The sequence below is a fragment of the Eurypyga helias genome, unplaced genomic scaffold, assembly GCF_000690775.1.
Source record: "Eurypyga helias isolate BGI_N326 unplaced genomic scaffold, ASM69077v1 scaffold40689, whole genome shotgun sequence".
NCBI classification, from domain to species: Eukaryota; Metazoa; Chordata; class Aves; order Eurypygiformes; family Eurypygidae; genus Eurypyga; species Eurypyga helias.
In genome coordinates, this window is record NW_010274691.1 from 26732 (window position 1) to 47383 (window position 20652).

Sequence of the window (20652 nt, forward strand, 5' to 3'; positions counted from 1 at the left end):
TAGCAGGACGTTTATTACGCTCGCTCGAGAGCTGACCGCTTCCTGCTACTCTTGTTACAGATGCTTTCATGAGGAGTCCAGGATCCTATCGACAGTAAGTAAAATGAAATGTCACAGAACCAAATGTTTGCTGTCCAGCACATTTTTTTTCCGTAACAAACCAGAAACATGAATCAAAGGAGGTCTGTCTTTGGCCTCATCACCCACACGAGCTGGTTTGATTCAATATGCTTCCTGGCGTTTTGTCTGCTGCAGCTCCAAAACATGAGAACTGAGGTGCTGCCATGAGCTTGTACGGGAATCAATTCGATTTTACTGTTCAGTATTTTTCTTTTACATGCAGTCTACACGAAGCAGCCGCAGTTTCTTACCAAACCATCCCCAATTCATCGCAAAACTAAGAGTCAAGTTGTTCCTAACTGCAAAGAACTTCATGTACTAAATCTTGTCTTCCTGCCTCTGATGCCTCTCTACTTAGAATATAGACAATCCCAACAGCCCCTGTTCCCAGGATGAACTGGGACACAACTGGGGCCACTGGTAACTTTGAGTGGGTGTTCACTGAAGACCAATGCTATTAATGACACTGCTGTTAGTTGAAGTCTAAAGGAGGCAGAAAAGAAACCAATAGTGGGGAGTAACATGCTGTATTAAGAACTCCTGATCCTCTCAGCTCGGGAGAGTAGAGATGAAAGATAAACTCTGACTGGCTTTGGTGCTCTGTGGGCACATGAATAGTGAATTAAAGTCCCACGGAAAAGTCACTTGTTTTGGGGTAAAAGAGAACATGATGAGTTTTTAAAAAATTGGGAGGTAGAATTGTCCTAAATGATAAAAAAGAGTTTATATGAAGAATTCTTTATTATACCACAAAAGAAAGCGCCAGAAGAATGCTATTTGGATAGCAAGATAAATGCAGTACTCGTGGTATTAGTGGTTCTGATCCATCAGTTTTGCTTCTACAGCATGAAAACTGCTGGGGTGTGATCGTTTTCCAAGCAGCAGCACGACTAATCCAATACTGCAAAGGTGCTTTAAACCCTTCACTCTCAGCAGAGCCGCTGGGAATTTCCTTCCTTTGCTGGATCAAGTACTTTATCAACCACTTCTATTTGGACTCTAATTGTGTAACTTTATTTTCACTAAATATAAAATAAGGGCAAAATACAGGGAAGTATTACTGTTGGTGCTATTTCATGTTGGGTATTGTAACCCGTATCAGAACCTTCCCTGGCTCTTCCTGTACTGCTGTAACGAACCCATAACAACAACAATTAGATTAGGAACATATTGAATATTTACATGTGCCACTGCATAGCTTAACAAAACAAAAGGTTTAGTTCTCATAGGAGTGACTGGTTGCCCCTACACCCTTTTCCCTCAGGGGTCACATGAAACAATGCAAAACTGCACTGCAGGGAAAATTCCACTTCCTAAAACTCAAGTACCCAGAAGCAAAAAACCCAAGGAAAATGTTACCAGTTTCCTTTGTAATTATTATTTTGTTCAGAAATGTATATAATATTTACAGCTGCTTGGCTCACAGCAGCCTTTAAAATCTCTGCAATTCTTCAAGCACTCAAGATAACATGAATGCCCCTTTGGATTATGATATTAGGAGAAAGAGCAAATAGATTACAGAACTGTAGTCCCACTCAGTGAATATTTAAAAATAACCTTCAATATTCATGTTTAATGTTTAAATCCCCAGAAAAGTTAGGAAGTTTAACAATAAACTTTTTAAGTTAGTTACTGCATGCAGCCTAGCAGATAAGCCCACCTTACCAGCAGAGACCCCAGCAAGCACTGATTTATTTGTAAAAATGTAAGTGGCAAATAAACTGCTAAAACATATTTAGCAAATTATAATGAAAATCAAAGAATTTATGCAGAAGAAGGTCCTTGTGAGGATCACAACTGAATTTTTAGTGTCAGAAAGTAGTTAAAAAGCAGTGGACCAATTGGTCTTCTCTCCTTACGTAAGACAGGGGTGAATGAAAAATGTTTGAGGTTGGAGGGATAAAGTGGAAGACAAACACCTACTCAGGTGATTAATTCTCATTTACACTCCCATGGGATGGGCCCCTTCAGTCTTCTGGGCATTAACAGAATGTTGATGGGGATACCCTGAAAGGCTTTAAGAGGAGGGTTTTTGGAGCCCAGATCATCTCCCAGTATACCATCTTTCTGAAGAGGGAGGTAGGCTAGTTTAGACCTCTTCTAAAACCCACTGCTTTTTGCACACCCTCACACAAAGAAGCCAGAGTTCTCACCAGTGCAGCGGCCGGTTGATGTGAACCTGTAGCCAGGTTTACAGTCACAACGGTAGCTACCAGCTGTGTTGACACATTCTGCGTTTTGCTGACACACTGGTCCGTTCTGGCATTCATCGATATCTGTCAACACAAAAAGGGAATTGGATTGTTATGGTAAGCTGGCACTTGATCCCAAACCCATACGCTCCATTTGTAAAATTCATTCCTATTTAACTCATACTGCTGTCTTCAGTTACTCCATTCAACTGACTAATACAATGTTAGGAAATGTTTTAATTGGAAAAAAATTATCATGTGTTTATATTATTTACAGAAATCTTTGTTTCCTTAGAAAAACAAGATCTTGGAATTAAAAAAAGTTGTGCTCATGATCTGACCCAAGACTACTACTCTTTTCTTGGCTTTACTATCAAATATGAAAAACAACATTTCTCCCCATGACTGCTGACTCACGCTCCTTCAAGGCCTTAGCTGTCTTATGGAAAATCTGGTATCTTCTGAAGAATTAAAAAAGTCTTCATTAACACAGACTTACTACACTGATACTGGTAATTCCTCCTCATGAAGGACGATTTACAACTGTATCAGATTTGTCAGTGTCTGAAGTCCCAGCTGGTTAAACCCCATTTCTCCGAAGGAGATCAGCACTCTACCTTCACAGATCAGTAGCTTGTCGTTGTAGAAGAAACCCACAGGACACTCGCATCGGAAGCTGCCAACCATGTTTATACAGATCCCATTTTCACACACTCCAGGAATCTCTCTGCATTCATCAATATCTGCAGGAAGAAATGTTTTTAAATATTTGTAAACAGCACTTCATGAAATCTGCTGCTGCAGAGTATGTCCTTAAGCACTTATCCTTGAGAGAATTATCAAATGTATGGTGTAAGCATCAGAATGTTCCCAACTGCAACAGACAGCGAGTCATTCCAAACCCTGGAAACACAGGTATTTCCTCTTTCCTCAGGTTCTGACTCTTCACTGTAGCCAAGATCCATCCTTCCCCTTAGGAATGCAGAGGATGGCACGTGTCCCTCCTCATGGCTCCCACCTGCAGCCCTCATGAAACTCCTCACCTTTCCGGCTGTTACAGGGGAGTTATTGGGAAGAGCCCAACAGAGCCAACGTAACGGTCCTTGCTTTGATACAGGAGAGCACGACTAAATGTAAACACCTGTCAGAATTAGTTTTGCACTATTTTATCCTTGTTAATCTGAAAAGACTTTCAAGTTTTTATGTAACAGTTTGAAAGCGCCAATGCCAGGTAACATCTGAAGTGCTGCCAGCATGCCATGATTAATTAGATTGGTTAAGCCAGGCAGACTGGGTTTGCCAATGCTCTATATACACCTGAGTTAACGGATTTTGGCAGCTAAAAATCCCAGCTGCTATTACAATTATGTGTCTTGTCTATTGGGTCCTTAAGTTACAGATCTCTTATATTCCGACAACGTGAAAGAGATCAGAGACTCGCCCAAAGCCTCTCCCTTTAGTAAAAATTGCCTCATGCACTGATGTGCACAAGACAAAGGATATGGGGGAAAATTGTCGGGTAACATGAATTTCTATCAGATAATGTGGGTTTTTTTTTAATTTTGCTGCTCTACCAAACCCTTCATTTCCTATATTAGATTCTGTAATTCTGAGTCTTCTGATTATACAAGGGATGAGTAAAAGCAGAAATACTTCTGTCTCTGAAATAACTACCTGGAGTAAATATCATAGAACAGTTTAGGTTGGAAGGGACCTTAGATATCATTCAGTTCCCTGCCCCCTGCCATGGGCAGGGACACCTTCGACTAGACCAGGTTGCTCCAAGCCTCATCCAGCCTGGCCTTGGACACTCCCAGGGATGGGGCATCCACAGCTTCTCTGGGCAACCTGTCCCAGTGCCTCCGGGAAGAACTTCTTCCTGATATCCAATCTAAACCTCCCCGCTTTCAATTTAAACCCGTTACCCCTTGTCCTGTCACTACAGGTCCATGTAAAAAGTCCTCCCCTGCTTTCTTGTTGGACCCTTCAAGGGGCCTACAAGATATTTAATTCTGATATATAGAACTTTAATCCAAGGAGAAAAGTAACATCATGAAAGGACTGTACCAAATATTACTGGGTACACAGAATGTCCCTGAAGACTGGGTGCTACCTTGTTCCCGTGCCCTGTGCCTACAGATTTAAGGGACAGGAGCAACACCTCTGCAAAAGCAGCAGGGTGAGTGTCACAACCTAGCGAGACCTGCCCCCACCCCAAAGCAGTAGGGACATCCCGTGATCCGCAGGGCGTAAAGCTCTGTGCACCAGTCTCCCCGCAGCTCTGCACGTACTGGGATGCACTGGTGGCCTCTGAGGGATGGGCCTTCTGTTTCCCTTGGCTCCTGGAAGCGCACTGCTCTTACGAGGTGGCAGGGCAGGCAGAGCAGACTGCAACACCCCCAGCACATTCATCAGCTGCTGCAGATGCAGCTTGTACCAGTGCACGTCAGCACGAGCCAAGGCCTCCCTGCTGATGCTGATGAACGGCCCGAGCACCGCCAGTGGACTCGGCAGCAATTTGGGCTAATGCTAATAGCCAGAAGGGGTCATTTTCTGAGAAATTACCTCGTAAATAATAAATACTGTACATTTCTGTAACTTCTTTAAAATTTACATTCCCCACTTTGCTAGAAATACTTCCATCTAACTAGCTGAACACAACAACAGCTCGACGCTAAAGCACCTGGTTACTCTCTATGTGCTGCCTCTGTTTGTTACAGGGCACATTATTTGCTTCTTGTTTGCATTTTTGTGTGAATAAACCCAAAAAGGAGTCCCATTATGGATTTAATCAATTCCTTTTCTTAGAATTCCTCATTCTCTCCCTCTCTTTGTTTTGCAATTTGTTACTCACAATTCAAATGTTACACACAATCACATATGTGAGAAATATTCCAGCTGAGCAGAAAAAAGGGATTTTTGTGTCAAACCAATACACAGGGGGACTGATGTGAAATGTCAGATTAAATCTCTGCTTTAGTTCGAAGGAAAGATCCCTAATTCCTCTCAGACCAAATGCTGGTTGGCCTTACTCCCAGACCTCTTATTCTCAGTATCTGTGCCCTGCTCATGCAGGTCTGATTACAGTTTCTTTGGAGCTTTATGTTGCCTTGATTACAAGCAGCAATTATCATTGCTGCCAGCTAGGAGGAGCTAGGCAGGAAGTTTGCAGACTCAAGACTTCAAGGAAGGGTTGAACTCCATTACATTGTTCTGTCAGTTATTCCTCCCATGAAAAAAATGATGGGGAAAACAAACCTCCTTCTTCCCTGGGCAGAGGTGGCATGGAATTTAGTTGAAAACAGAAAGCAGAACTCACCAACTGGTAATCCTGTATAAATGTCAATGAAGAAGCCAGGCCTTTGACTTCCACAGAGTGTGGAGAATTCATCTGCACCAGGAAGACAAAGCAGTGATTAAAGCATTTGGAATGAATCGCAGTCAAAAATTCAGTATGTTCTTTGTCCAAGAAAATTCTTCTACTCTTGCACCACCTGCACAAAGGTAGGCAGACCCTTCCCCAAGGCTCACCGTGTGATGCGCTCCATATGCACTTGGGTGCTCACTCAAAGGCCACTGAAATCAGCAAATAAGAAGATACAGAGGGCTTGGGATCACGTGCTGATTTTGCTTTGCATAGGCTTATCCCTGTGCTTACATTTTTTGTGTACCAGTCCAGATCTGAGTTTTAAAAACCTGAACCGTGAGTTGGAAGTAATTCAAGTAAGTGTCTAGAATTTTGTCCTTGAGGCAAACCTCAACCAGAGTGGGATGTCCTGGGCTCGCCTCTGCAGTCTTACCCGGTGTGGAAGAGTCCTGTATGCCCATAAAATTACCACAGAAACTCCTACATCTTACATTTAGCTGCTTGACACAGATCAGCCTCAGAGGTGACCAAGGTACCTGTGTAAACCCACAGCTACCACAATGGCCCTATGTGGCAATCAGCAGTCGAGGCACAGCACTGCAGACACCGTGTTTGTTGGAGCAGTACCAGTAAAACCTTGGTCAGTGCCTCAACGCTGGATCAAGAAGCATTTGCAAAGAGACAGATTAAGCAATATAGAGCATCAAGTCTCTCAGCCAGGGAAACTGTCACAAAGCAGGCAAGGCCCAGCAGCATGAACACAAAACACTCCACATACACCTGCATTGTGACGAGCGCTGATCACCTCCAGGCCAAAAAAGGAATGAATCCTTCCATTTTAGCCACAGAAGAGCAGACAAAGACGTAGCATCTCTAACAACGTTACACCCACCAATAGTAATGATGACGTTACCAAGGCTTTCAAATAGCTTTGCCCTGCAACAACATACCAGTGCTCGGGATAGGACACTGTTCACAAGGCTTATTCCACGCACGTCCAATGTTGTAGGAACAGCAGCACATTTTCTTGGTCATGTTAAAGAGCAGCTCACCATCACAGGTTTGATTGTCAGCGTAGTAATTTCTGTAACACAGACTTCTTCTCATATCTGTGAAAATGAAGAAAAACTCAGGCCAATACACTAGCAACTCTTATGGATGATGATCTACCTGAAGGGTTTAGGAGATACCACCTTCAAATATGTACTTTTTTTAGAGCCCTGTCAAGCAGATGCTGCAGCACTGTAGAATACTACAGAACAGCTTGTCCCTAGGTTCAAACTCATCAAAGGTTTTAATATTGGCCTTTAGCCCAACACCATGAGCTTGTTCATGGTTGTCCCTAAGAACTGTACACAGTTTGTGACTTCCTTCTGTGAAGTCTGCGTAATATTGGTAGTGTTTCACACATAGGAGCTTTTAAAGCTGAAGTGAAACTTGAAGGAATGAACACAGAAAATATAAAATCATAGGAGAAATTCTGATGAGATACTGAAAGATCTGCTTTGCTTTATTAATAAAATTCATGAAAGAAGCTTGATCTTTCATTTAGTTAATTCCTGTATAACTAAATGCAGAGAAACAGTTCTGATTTGTGCCCAGTGAAGCCCTGCCCCAAAGCTTTAAAAAGCTTTCAAACCACTAAGCTTTAAAACAAGCCCAACCAAACAACCCGTACCCATGCAGTTGTTTCCTCCATTGACTTGCATGTAATCAGGAGGACAGATGCAGGTGTAGTTCCCAACGGTATTGTAACATGTGCCAGGTCCACAAATGCCAGGTGTGTCACACTCATTCACATCTAGAAGAGAACAAAGAGGCAGTAAGTGGCCACAGAAGCTTTCTCATTGGAAAGCCTGGCTGTGACACGAAGATGGAACTCTGATATGCCTAGGCAGCTCAGAGACAGAAATCTGGGGTTTGCACCTTTTTGCACAAAAAAAGTCTTCGAGGATCTCATCCATTCTGGATTCCCAGATCTGGAGGAGAACCAAAGTTGTTCCCTGTGGAGTGCCCATCTCAGTAAGTAGTGATGCTAACACAGACTGACAGGTCTGTTTGACCAGGAAAGGGAGCAGCTTACCCAACACGATACCACGTTTACTTCATCATTAGACTTTAACCTTTCTTTAAAAAACCCCAACCAAACCCAAACACAAGACCAATGCAAAACAGTTCCTAAAAGTTCCCATGTGTTTCACTAGCCATACCATTTCAAGGTATCTTTGACACACCACTAAGGAAAAACAGAGAGGTAGATTTTCTCTTCAACATTTGTTGAGCTACATGAGCACAATATGGGTAAGTACTTTGGTTCAACCTTAATTAAGGACTTGAATCATCTGTATTTCTGCAGCGTTTGGCACATCACAGGCAATATATTAACAGTCTGGAAGGCTGAAGTCAGCCTGGGCAATGGGAAACTTAAGGACCTGATGGATAACTTAAAGCTTTATATGCAGTACAACCTGACAGTTGCATGTAATGTTATCAACATGTAATACTGACTGTGCTAGGGGAAGGAAGATGGTTTGCAGTACAGTCAGTATTTTCAATTGGAAATTGAGATGAGGAGACAAAATGAGCAGTGGAAAAAAGGCATGGACACACTAACTAGCCCAGAAGACTCATGGGGCAAGTTTGCTCTTTACCTTCATTACTCACTGTCAAGCAGCTATTCTGTGTAGCTGGTTAGTAAACGACGTTTTACTTAAAGAAAAAATGTTGGGCTTTCTGTTTTTGATCAAAATCTGATAATTTTAAACAAAAATTTACATGTATTTCAACATGGACAAGAAAGAAAATTGCCTCTTTCTTAATGCAAGACTTCAACTCGTACCAATCTTCCCACCCTTAATCTTTACGTTGCTTGGTCTGGTTATGTTCCTTTTCAAGGACAGATTAATTCTTCTGCATGCTGACACGTCACCATTTTCTAAGAATACAAGCATAAGCCTAGTCAAGGGAAGGGTACGTACCATCGCACACTCGAGTCTCTTCGTTCAAGTAGTACCCTGATGGACACTGACACTGGAAGCTACCAAAGGTATTAATACATTTTCCTCCTTGGCAAAGTCCAGGCAGTTCTTGACATTCATCAATATCTATTCAAACAAAACCAGAAACATTTCATTAATGATTTTCCATGAAAAACAACACTCACCAAAGAGTTTCATAATTTCAGACACGTAAATGTTGGAAAATATAAACGTTACCTTCTAATATGACTGTAATAGGATTTGGTCGGAATCCTTCCCCTCCGGGGCAAAGAACCTTATATTCAGCTGAAAACAAAATAGATTTATGAACCTAAAATAGTAGGAACACGTGATTGCTTTTGAAAATGTAATCAGGTGATTACAGGTGATTTAAATGTAAAGTAACAAAGCAGCCACACACAAACATTAGGTTTCACACTGTAAGATCAAAAGCTCTTCCATTTCATAATGTAGTTTTTTTAACAGAAAACTCTCAACAGTGATGATTATACTCTGGCTAAACAATCTAGTAAAGTTTTTGTTAAGACCAGTGGAAACCTGTCTCCTGCTTGTACACAATAAATGATTACACCAGTATTTGAGTTACCTGGCTAAATTAGAAAAAAATCCAACAAACACATTTTACCATTGTGCCTAAACCAGGGAAGCTGACTTACTTGTGTTCACAGGCGGGCAGTGTTCACAGGGAACTCCCCAGGCTTTGCCCAGGGAGCAGCAACAGGAGGCCTTGGAAACGCCCACTCCGATCTCATTGCTGCAGAAGGTACCACCGTTATCTCCCCGAGTTTTAATGTCCAGGTAGCAGTTGCCAGATCGTGTATCTATTCAGAACGCACACAACAACAAACACATCTTAGGGAGAGGAGAACACCACGCATCATCTCAGCACGAGGGCGACTTTCAGATGGCTCTCATTTCTCGCAGAACAGCCAAAGAAGGTAATGTGTTCTTCAGAAGGGTCCAGCTTTTCCCACTTAGAAGGACGGTGGTGCCCCACCCCTTGGCTTTGTCAGACTTTGCACAAAGTAGGGAATTTATTCAGCATTTCAGCCAGGCCTTGCCTTGTTTTGATTCACATTTTCACCTGTCATTCGTACACCCTGCCAGTTCCAGAAACACACTGCTTTCTCCCCTCCTTGAGGTTAAGAAGCATGAAAGCACTTACTAAACGTTAGGAATTTCAAATACATTTGAATTTGAGGAGCATTCCTACGCCCTCTTAAACCAACAAAAGCCAAAAAATATCAGAGGATTACTAAGCAGTTGGACCCTTATACAACACGATTTCCATCAGTCACGAAGCTGCACCTAGCCAAGCCGCGCTCAGTGCTCCAAGAGCATGGGTGGCTTTATGCAGCATCTGCATTCGCCTGCCATCTTGGGGCCAGCTGGATGTTGGTTTAAGCCTGTCAAAATTCAAAATCGTCTCATGCCTGCTGTAAATTGTAGCCAGCTGTAACAAGCCCCAAGGGGTTGGTTCTGGCAGCTGGGCACTGCTGGCATGCTCCACCACTCTGGACATACTCCCGCTGTGCTATTACAACTTCTAAGCCAGGGGCAGTGGAGTGGGAGTTGGAGAGCCTGTTCCATCCATTTTCCATAACCTGTGACTTTCTTCCTAAGCAGTTGGCCTTGCAGCCCCTCTGTGCAACTTGACTGGTAAATAACATAAGGAGTGGTCTTACCAACGCATCCAACTCGGGTGGGATTCAGCTCAAAATCAGGAGGGCACTCACAGGTGTAACTACCAGCAGTATTCACACATGTGCCACTAATGCAGGTCGTGGGATCTGCACATTCGTTAACGTCTGCAAGAAAAACCAGCACGTAGTAAGTAAATACTCGAGGGCAGTGTGATACGCTGACCACCACAAAGCCATTAGTTATGAGTCACTGATCTCCAGAAAGCTTCAGAAAATACATACACATTTTAGAGGAACGCTAGTCTGAGATGAATTCATCATTTCATGGGGGTAAAAGAAAAGTGTTTTTCCTGGAAAACCAATTTATGAACTAAAATTCACATAAAGTACTAATACTTAAGGGAAAAATACACAGCTTACCATCCAGTACTGTGAGGAAACTACAAGGCACAACACATCTCTGCCTGTGAGATGTGGACAGACAGTGGAGTTTTTCCCCTAATTCTCTTAAGCCAACAACGTATCAGAGGTTGACAAAGAAGGGGAAAGAGGCAAGAAGGAGAATCCTGTGTTACACAGTAGGGAAGTCTGTATTTTCCTATATCCAGTCTGATTTGTACAGCTTTTTCAAAGAATCTCCTAAGGAACTGACCACGACAGCCACAGAACATTAAAAAGCGTGTTATAACAAAATTATCTGTACCTGTGCAGTTCCCACCACTTCTGTCCAACTCGTAGCCCACTTCACACTCACACCGGAAAAGCCCAGGGAGGTTGTGACAAGTACCGTAGACACAGATGTTCGGAAGTGAGCACTCATCGATATCTGAGAGAGGAACAGGACAGGAAAAATAGGAGGTTTCCTTATCATTTTAAGATACAGAGAACTGGAAAAAGGTTCAGAAAACATGGACCTGGAAGCCAACTGCTCCCGCATACCACGTAAGACCAGGAAAAACAACGTGCAAGATTTCTGTTTGCAGCCTAAGGAACCTAATCCATAAACTCTTTTTTGGGCAAAAGGCTCTTTCCGGTGTCTCTGGAAGCCACGCCAGAAACAATCTCAGTTTATTAGTGGGCTAATCTGACAAATAGCAAAATTAAACATGGCAGGGGCTATGCTTTAAAAAATGAAGTTTATTCTAAATCAGCAATCATCTGCAGAAAGCTGGACCTCAGTAACGGAGAAGCTGGTGCCCAAAGCTGAACCTGATGCTCATCTTCATGTTTCTGCATTTGACAGATCTCATGTTTGGCAAGCGGCGCTCACTTCTGTGCCTTTTGTCCAAATCATTGCACCTGACCGAGTATCTGCTGAATGCCGCAGGCACCGCACAAGGAACAACCAATTTGATACAATGCAAAGTGTGTGTTTACCAAGGACCTTAAAATACTGCCTTCAGCGTACACATCTGAGGCATCCAGGACAGTCTGTTTTAGCAACAGGAGCTAAGCTCTGTATAAGCTATTTAAAGTTAGCTAAAAGGTTTGAAAGTAAATTGTTTCATGAAACATGATGAGACCTAAGATTGTTTTAGTTTACACAAATATTCACTCCCATAAATTATTTCTCTTGGTAGATTATTAAAAAAAATACACAGAACACTTTTCAGGGGAAAAAAATCCTATTTATAGTGATGTACTTATGAACTCCATCAAATACCAGTTACTGTGAGTTATTACTATGTCAGATGATATGGGTGCTGCTTCTTGACTGACTTAATTGATTAGTGTTGTATCAGCTGAGGATTTCAAACGTTACAGTCAAATATATGATCTTAATCATGTTGGTAACATGGTTATGATTTGGTTTTTGTGAATCTTTGAAGATGCAAAGCTCTCACTTTCAAAACTAAACAAATACTCATGGGATATTTTTTTTTGTGTGGTCATATAAGCTTTCTGCAAGGTTTCAGACTCTGACTGTGCACCTCTCAGAAGCCCTCAAAGCATGTTCACTGTATTCAGTACCAAATCAGAGCTTTTCAGCTTCATATACACCAAGGCAAAGGAACAACCGTCGCTGTTTAACTGGTATGAATAAAATTAAGTGGGCACAAATGACCAAGATGAAATGGCAGCTGACAGCACCATGTGGATCACCAATCAGACCCACAAGGAACACGACGTAAGATAAGCTCCAAAGTGCTGTTCTCTCTATATACAATAGGTAGATGAACACCTCCAGGCCCCTAATAAACATATAAACTGAAAAAAAGCAACTACTACTGACAACTTTCATGCAGTTCTCAATACAACCACAACTGCCACCAATTGTAAAATTTTTCAAACATAAAATACTACTAAGGCAGAATTTGTGGAGTGTTGTTTAAAGCTTGCAGAGAATTACCTTCACATGCTTTCCCATCTGGACTTGGCAAAAATCCCATATCACATTCGCAGCGATATCCTCCCGGGGCATTGAGGCACTGCCCATTTTCACAGAGATTCAAGTTTTCTGAGCATTCATCGAGGTCTGTAAAAGGAAGAGAAATTGCAGGGTTACAGTAAGCATGGTTTTCTCACCCACCTTTGTTCCAGCTGAAGCATGCCGTGTCCCAAGGATCTTCATTATTCTATTAGCTCTGAACACCTGCAGAAGGAGCTGCAGTCTAGTTATGTGCAGAGGCTATTACGTGTAACAGCTTGGTGTATTTCTGACATGTTGAAAATACAGCTTCTAACCAAAAGGAACATCAGAAAGAGGCACAGGCTCCTAAAGTAGCCCCAGTTAATAACGATTGGAGGCAGTACACAGGGTCACATTTAGACTCAGAATGAGCACGTGCATTTTATTATAGTTATTGTTTCTGTTACAGTAAAGCCTAGAGGCAGCCACTGAAAAAAGAAGTTTACTGTGCAAGGAGCAAACACATGGCAGTAAGTGGTCTCCATGACAAACACCCAAAACCACTGACAAAAAGTGGCACTGAGGTGAAAATAACCCCATCAAAACTAAACTGCAGGTTGACGAGAAAAACGGCCTTGCTACTGGAGTACGCTGCCCTTTCACCCAGACTGTGGCCCTTACTCTCTAGCTGGAATTTTATCCATCACCAAAACACCCTCCTTGTTGCAACAGTCTGGCTGGCAGTGTGAGCCTGCAGAAGTCCATGGCTGGCTAATCAAAGGTAGTGCCTACCGGGGCGAATGCTACGTGCTTTGGCAGAGGGCTTACAGAACACTTGCAGGCCCTAGTTTGAGTCACAGTCACCTCCTGAATCCACGAACAAAAAAGTACCCAAATTTTTATAAAATTAAAAAATAAAGTTCTGCTGAATGCAGAAACTCCGTTTGAAAGATATAGCTTATAGACTCCTGGAAATCATCATATGGGAAATTAAGGAAAAGCACTGTGTTATGAAGGAACTGAGGAAACCGAACCAGATTCAGGAGTAAACTATATGGAGAGAATTAAACAGAACCCCAGGGTCCATTTATAATTTGGAATGATTCAAATTCAGCCCTAAGCCTGCTGAGCCAGACTCTCAGATGCCATAAAACCCTGCTGTAGTTGACACAGTACAGCCGATCCGCACCAGCTGAAAACTTGGCCCATCAGCTGTCTATCACACGGCTGTATTTCACACACGGTCACCCCTCCATGTAGCATCACCCACAACGCTAATATCCTCCGCCTAGTAGCAGGGCTCCTGATGGCTACACTTACATGAGCTACTCTGGCCTTCAAAGCAGAAGACTGAAGTGTGGGTGGGAAACATCTCTCTAGCACCGTTTTATAATCACATTTACGGCTTATAAAAGGTTTCAGAAGCAGCTACTTCCACCATTCTACATGTCAGCACTGCGTCCTGACACCATCTCTCAGGGTGATGCAGTAAAGGGAGCAGACAGCACACACTCACGTGTGGAAAGAAAAGCATCGCTAGGCAATTTTACGAAGTAATTTTAATGCATGTGCTCTTTTATTGAAACATCACGGCAGGTAGCCAACGGAATGGTTTACTAACCAGCCAAATTACATGATCAGCAATTGTTTCAATAATTTTGCCACTCACTCCAACTAGCAAAAAAAAAGAAAGCTCAATGTAAACTTGCATTTTGTCAAGTGAATAAAGTGACTGCTCTAGGCTAGGTATAATACACAGTATTTCTTCCTGGTTAAGGCAACTTAGGTGGAGTAGAAGCCAACAGGAGATGACATGTTAGAGAATAATTTCACATGTTTAACAGCTTTGTGTATCGCATCGTAGACTGACTTAGGTTGCAAGGGACCACCGGAGGTCATCCAACGCTCACCTGTACAAGTGAAGCCATCACCAGTATAACCTTCTTTACACAGGCAGCGGTAAGAGCCCATTGTGTTCTTGCAGTCAGCATGTGGGCTGCACATGTGTGTTCCGTTGGAGCACTCATCCAGGTCTTTAAAATAATAAAAAAGAAAAAAAGGGAAGAAAAAAGCGACATCAGTTAAAAAACCACACCACGAATACAAAGTTCCAATAGCGTATGGCACACAGAAGCTCTACTTCAAGTAATCTTCCATAGTAAAACCCACACATATGTGGGGTCATCTGACTGGAAGAGCAGGCACAGCTTATTTGTAGCCCAACAAAGAAGCCTGACAAGGTGAATGAGGAAGCTGCAGGGCACTCTCAAAACTAAGTCCTGTATCTTGTTTTCACGGGGAGCAGCAGGAGACTGCCTCCCATCAGCTTCCCACAAGGACACGGCGCCTCTCTCCACAGTCCAGCCTGTTTTCACCATCTCACAAGCCAAACATGAGATAATGCTGATTTCACAGTTACCATGGTGGAGAATTTGTCCTCCAACAGATCATGTCAAATTGTCCTAACAAGTCTGATAACCACTTGTCTCTCAATTTGTAGGTGTGGTATTGTTTTTTTCAGAATTGCTCGGACGCAGCATTGCTTGGTCTGTTCTTACAAATAAACACAAATGCATCTGACCCTCACCTGTGCACTTGATACCGTTTCCAATCCAGCCAGGACTGCAGCTACATTTGAAACTTCCGGCTGTGTTTGTGCATATGGCATGTCTATCGCAGTTATGGGCTCCAATTTCACACTCATTGATATCTGTAAAAACACAGAGATGGTTGAAGAGCTCATGGACCAAACTTTCTCATATCCAGACAACCGATACTGGGATTTCTCAAGAACGACAACGCGAACATGAAAGCAAGCCTGCATTTCTTTATAATACAATGTTTAAAAACGATGCAGAAGAGAAAGAAAATCACAACAAAGAAAAGCAAAGAAGCAGGTAGCATATCTCCAACGTGCTGCCCTACTCTCTATTTTTCTGATGGGCATGTAAAGCACTCCTTCTGCAGGTCACTCCAAAGCCAGGTAACTTGTATATTCAAGGAGGAAAACAGTAACTTGGGTTTTCCTTGTTTTTCTAATTGGTGTGCTCAGAAAGAACGTGAGGCCACAGCCTTTGGGAAGAAGAGGACTAGCATCCACAAAGTTTACCACTGCAGGTGTTCAGCGTCCTGGGATGTATGTCTGTCAAGCAGCTTTGCAATAGGTTGTGGGTCAAATCTGATGACTAAGAGCTGGTGTGAAGTCCTGTGCTCCCCTGACAACAGAGAGACACCACTACAATGTACTGGCTTGCGTCTCGGCCATACCTTAACATGACTTAGGGACAGATGACAGCTTTCCCTTCTGCCCACCCTGGAGTCTGCAGGTTTGGTAAAAGGTCTCAGAAGCCACCCTGCTGCCCAGGGACTCCTGGAAAGCAGCACTCCTGCAATGCCTGCCATAACTGCAAGGATGCTGATGAACACCAGCCGGCTACCTGCAAACTCCTAGGATTATCCCTAGGCAGTTACCAAAGCCAGGTTCTGCTTTGCCAAGGAGTCTGTGGAAGGTGGAGGACAGGCTGTATCACTGTATACAGCGTGACAGCTGATTGACACAAAGCAAAGCTCATCAGGCATGCAGTTTATTAAGGAAACCTAACAGGGTGGAAAAAAGCCAGCATCCTTGGAGATACGAGGCAGCAAGTCATCCAATCCTCACCATACGCATTCATGCCAGCACATTCTATTTCAGTACTTGCTATTTTCACCTTATTTTCATTCTTGGGCATTCTCTGGCAATGTCAAAATGTATAGACAGAAAAAAGCAAACTGAACTCCATTCTGCCTTGTCACAAAACTGTATTAATGTCCCATATAAATACTTGGAGAAGTATAAACTCAAGGCAAAGTTTTCAGAAATTACTACTGGTAACTAAAACAAAACAGGCAGGAATTTTCTTACACATCTGAGCTATGGATTTTACAGTGTTATCTATTAGCAAGCTCTCTCTAACTGTACTTTACTTCCATGCAGGATAGAAATTACCTAGAATTCACGTCAAACCAGTTAACTTTTATATCAATTTTTCCAGCCCTCCCAGCTGCCTTTGCTACTGCTGTAAGCCAAATCATCTCATTCTGTACAACAGCTGACAAAAAGGGAAAACAAGCTCACAAACTCTGTGTGACTGCACACACAACAACCCAGCTCAGACCCCTCTCCAGAAGACAATTAAGAAAAGGTATCAGTCATCAACCATGAAGCAACCTTCGGGGTTCTCAGCCCCAGACTCCGGTTGCCTTACCACTGTACCTAAAAACAATTAGCTCTTTAAAGAGAGCAAGAGAGTGGAACCATTGGGGAAAGTGTCCGGGTACCATCTTCGTTAGCCTGTCTCAGGTTTGTCTGCCCGCTCTTCTTCAGAGAAAAGGCTCCGTGCCCTTTCTCTATGCCCTGTACATACATTTTTGTCTTTTCACAAGGGCTACATGTGACTCTGAGAAGCAGACAACGTACGTCTGTCATCCTACAATTAAATACTAAATTCCAGAAGTCACCCAAACCCACTGTTGAATTAGGGTTTTTTTGTTTGGTTGATTTTGTGTTTGGGTTTTGGGGTTTTTTTTGAGCCTGTATAGTAGAATATCATCCAATCTTACTCTTCTGTGTTTCTTTCTAAATGAGGCATTGCTTAGAATTAAAACCCCAGACATGAGTATTCCCATAATCTGAATGCTGAAGTCTAGATATAGATCTAAATCTGGCAGATGGAATCTGCTAGTAATGAATGTTGACTGCACCAACAAGCCTGAAAACATGCAAATGGACAATTACTTCTGAAAACTTTAAAAAAAAAAAAGGGTCAGAAGCAGATAATCTCAGAGAATATTTGCCTTTAGCATGTGCAGAAACTCATAGGAAGATAACATCACCCTAAACAGGAAAATAGCATCTGTCAAAAATCTTAAGGGTGGTCAGAAAAAAAAATAACACTCATTTTGGCTTGGACTGAAGGGAGAGACTAGAAGGAATTTTGAGAGGTCAGCTACAGTATACATTGACATAAAAAAGCTGAGGCAAACACTCCATATTTTAACCTCTACATGATTTTAAGCCCCAAACTGTTAAACCACTGCTAACATTAAGATCGGACTGCATTTGATTATTTGATGCTTTGAAACATACAATCACATGCTTCCTTATACCCTGCGGAGCACAGCAACACGACACAAAAACCATCAGCAGTGGAGACGTTTCTGCCAAGAACTTTTTTTAAACCACGAGCAAACACAAACAGAAACTTGCATGCAACAGCTACACCACAATGAAGTCACGCTCAGGCTCCAACTGAAGGCCATCTAAACCAAATTTCCAACTCTCCATCAGTGACTGTGGACTCCATCCCATCCCACCTTGCGCTGACCTGCTTTGCACCCCCCTGACGTCCCGCGGGGCACTTGTTCCTCCTTCAGCTGTTTGACATGCGCACTAAAAAGCTTGGCATCTTCTGCGGGATGAAAGTTGTGAGCAGAAATCTGGATCCAAACAGGGGTATTTATAATGGGATCAACTTTCTCAGAGATTACCCACTGAAATGCCATTCCGCTTGCTTTGTTCAAAATCCTGAAATCCTTTTCAGCTTTTTTTCCAGGAAAAAAATCGGTAAGATTTCAATGCTTTTTGCCTGGGTAAAGGTCAAATAGGGAACGTAAAATATATTTTCTAATACCATCTCCCTTTACAGGGACATCGCAGGGCTTATTTCATTGGTGCATGGAAAGGTTTTCAGATACTTAAATGAAAGCTGATTGAGGCATATAAAATACCATCGCTGGCTTCATCCCAGATTTTACTGATTTTCAAAGCTATCTGAGTTTAACTCCGATGTTGTTTTGCTATAATCCCTATTCTCTCCTTTCATTACACAGCTGAGTTATAAGCCTAAATTTATTGCATCGCAATGATTTCCAAGGTAAAAGATATCTCAGACCAAACACGGTCCTGTGTAAACGGGGCAGTGAAATCAATGGAATTTATGCCTGCTTATACTGGAGCTTAATATGGATTTATGTTGCCATAAGTATTGAATTATGGCTTCACAGAACGAAACAAAAAGGAGAAGTTGAGCTCTGTAGGGGAAAAATTAACTCAACATAGATATCTTTAGTAAGAGTCCAGATTGTGCTGTCTGCACGGCAGTACAAGCAGTACCCCGCTCTTCAAATACTCAACTATTTTCATGTAATTGTTTGAGGGAAAGGTATTACTCAGTCTGAGTAAAGGTACCGTGACCCAAAGAGCACACAGGAGGACACTACTCAAGTCAGGGTTTCACACAATTCCCATTGACTTCAGGCGGATTTTCACTGAAGAGTAAAGGAGTGAGTCACTGATTTATATCAACCTCCTTCTGCCTGCAGCATGAGGCCGTGACAAGCCAAGGAAAATAAAGACATTCCAATCCGGGACTGACACTGCATCCTCAGTGGGTCCCGTTGTGCCCCAGTCCTGCTGCACACATGTTCTCAGCTTCCTAATTGCACAACTCCCATATAACACTAAGGGAGTTGTCTGCCTACAACAGATGAGACTACGCATGATAAATAATATGCAGATCTGACATCATAACCATTCCAGGCACTCTGGGGAAAAAAAACCTGTCACTCACCCTATTTTGTTGGCTCCTTCAGTTCTCTTCTCTGGACAAATATTTTTTCTCTCAAGCCTTTGGCAATTAATAAAGCGCCTCTCCCATTAATCAGAGAGGCACACATTTTTAGGGCTGTGGATGAGCAGCAGTCACATATACCTGCCATGCTGGCACTAAGCTTGCCAACGTGGCAATCAAATGAAAGAAATGGCCAGCCAGTATCTGCACAGCACATCCCTACTCACTCTGGAAGCGGGTCATTAAACTCGGCCAGAGAGGAGCACGGGGGTAAGTCACTGCGTTCTCACCTGTACTCTGGGAACACCCAAGTCATTCCTCTGTGTTCGAACAGAATGGGAGTGAATATTAACCCCCAAAACTTCACGCGTTGATCACAGGGCCTGAAATCCCCAAGGTACTCTGTGTACCGTTTACGTTTTCTGTCGGGGTGTCAATAGTCTAGAAGGATTCTTAAGAAAGTGTGAATTTAATTCAGCCTCTGCCCACAAATCAGTACTGTTTGTCAGGAATTATGCAAATCCCTTAAGCATTTTCTGAGTTTTTAATTTTTTTGGCCCTCTCTCCATATCTGTGCATTTTATCGCGCTGACGTTTCCCTGGTATTTCAAGCCTGGGCCCGATTCCCACGAGGCCAGCCGTCTGGTGGAAGTCACAAGGCATTTCCCTCTCCTGGGTTGCTGCCCAGGTAATCAGGTAGGTAAACGGGAAGGCTTTTCAGAGGGAGAAGCCTGTGAGTCTCAACTTTGCACTCACACAAGTAGAAAAATAAACGGAAGAATTGCCCTATTCTGATTTCGATACCTGTGAAACTGTTTTCTCTTTCGGAATCACTCTCGGATTTGATTAGGCAAAGTGCACTGTAAGCACCTCTTGGAGTTTCCCGTGGGGCAGCTCAGTTCTTGCCTGCTATCCACCCTTACGTCATCAGCCTGGGGCGCAGCGTGTTATTGCTGGACAGACGCCTACTCCCAACACGCTCCTTCTGTAATACCCCCACTCGGTGGGCAGCTTCTAAGACTATTACCTTCTGGTATTTGGCCTGACACAGCCAGCTCCCAGATTCATAAGGGGAAATGCTATTTGTTTCACTGATACTAGAACTCTTGTGCCATCAAGACTAAAACACAATGTACTATTAATGGCCAGAAGCCAAAGGTAAGGGAGAGAGGCAAGCAGATTACACAGGTCACACACCATTATGGATCTATTTCTGAGGGCAAACGGCAGGGCTCACCTCGTCCTTTCACCATATCAGGTGTCCTTCTCTTTATAAGCATGTTATTGTCAGCCATGCAAGTACAGTGTGCGCTCGCTCCTCCTTCATCCAGCGGTACTGGATGACAGCACGTCACGTGCAGGACCAAACT

The 20652-nt window shown here is 42.9% G+C and overlaps 1 protein-coding gene across 1 annotated transcript in view; it reads right to left on the bottom strand.

The window, feature by feature from the left end:
- Positions 1 to 20652, bottom strand: part of LOC104515778 (fibrillin-1) — a gene marked incomplete at its 5' end in the record, with an annotated part of 54587 nt that overhangs the window by 23874 nt on the left and 10061 nt on the right. The window contains 13 exons of the mRNA XM_010159882.1: positions 2274 to 2396; positions 2930 to 3055; positions 5632 to 5703; positions 6630 to 6788; positions 7358 to 7480; positions 8658 to 8783; positions 8895 to 8963; positions 9335 to 9499; positions 10364 to 10486; positions 11025 to 11147; positions 12672 to 12797; positions 14582 to 14704; positions 15259 to 15381. Of these exons, the coding sequence (XP_010158184.1) occupies positions 2274 to 2396; positions 2930 to 3055; positions 5632 to 5703; positions 6630 to 6788; positions 7358 to 7480; positions 8658 to 8783; positions 8895 to 8963; positions 9335 to 9499; positions 10364 to 10486; positions 11025 to 11147; positions 12672 to 12797; positions 14582 to 14704; positions 15259 to 15381 (1581 nt within the window). The remainder of the gene's footprint in view (positions 1 to 2273; positions 2397 to 2929; positions 3056 to 5631; positions 5704 to 6629; positions 6789 to 7357; positions 7481 to 8657; positions 8784 to 8894; positions 8964 to 9334; positions 9500 to 10363; positions 10487 to 11024; positions 11148 to 12671; positions 12798 to 14581; positions 14705 to 15258; positions 15382 to 20652) is intronic.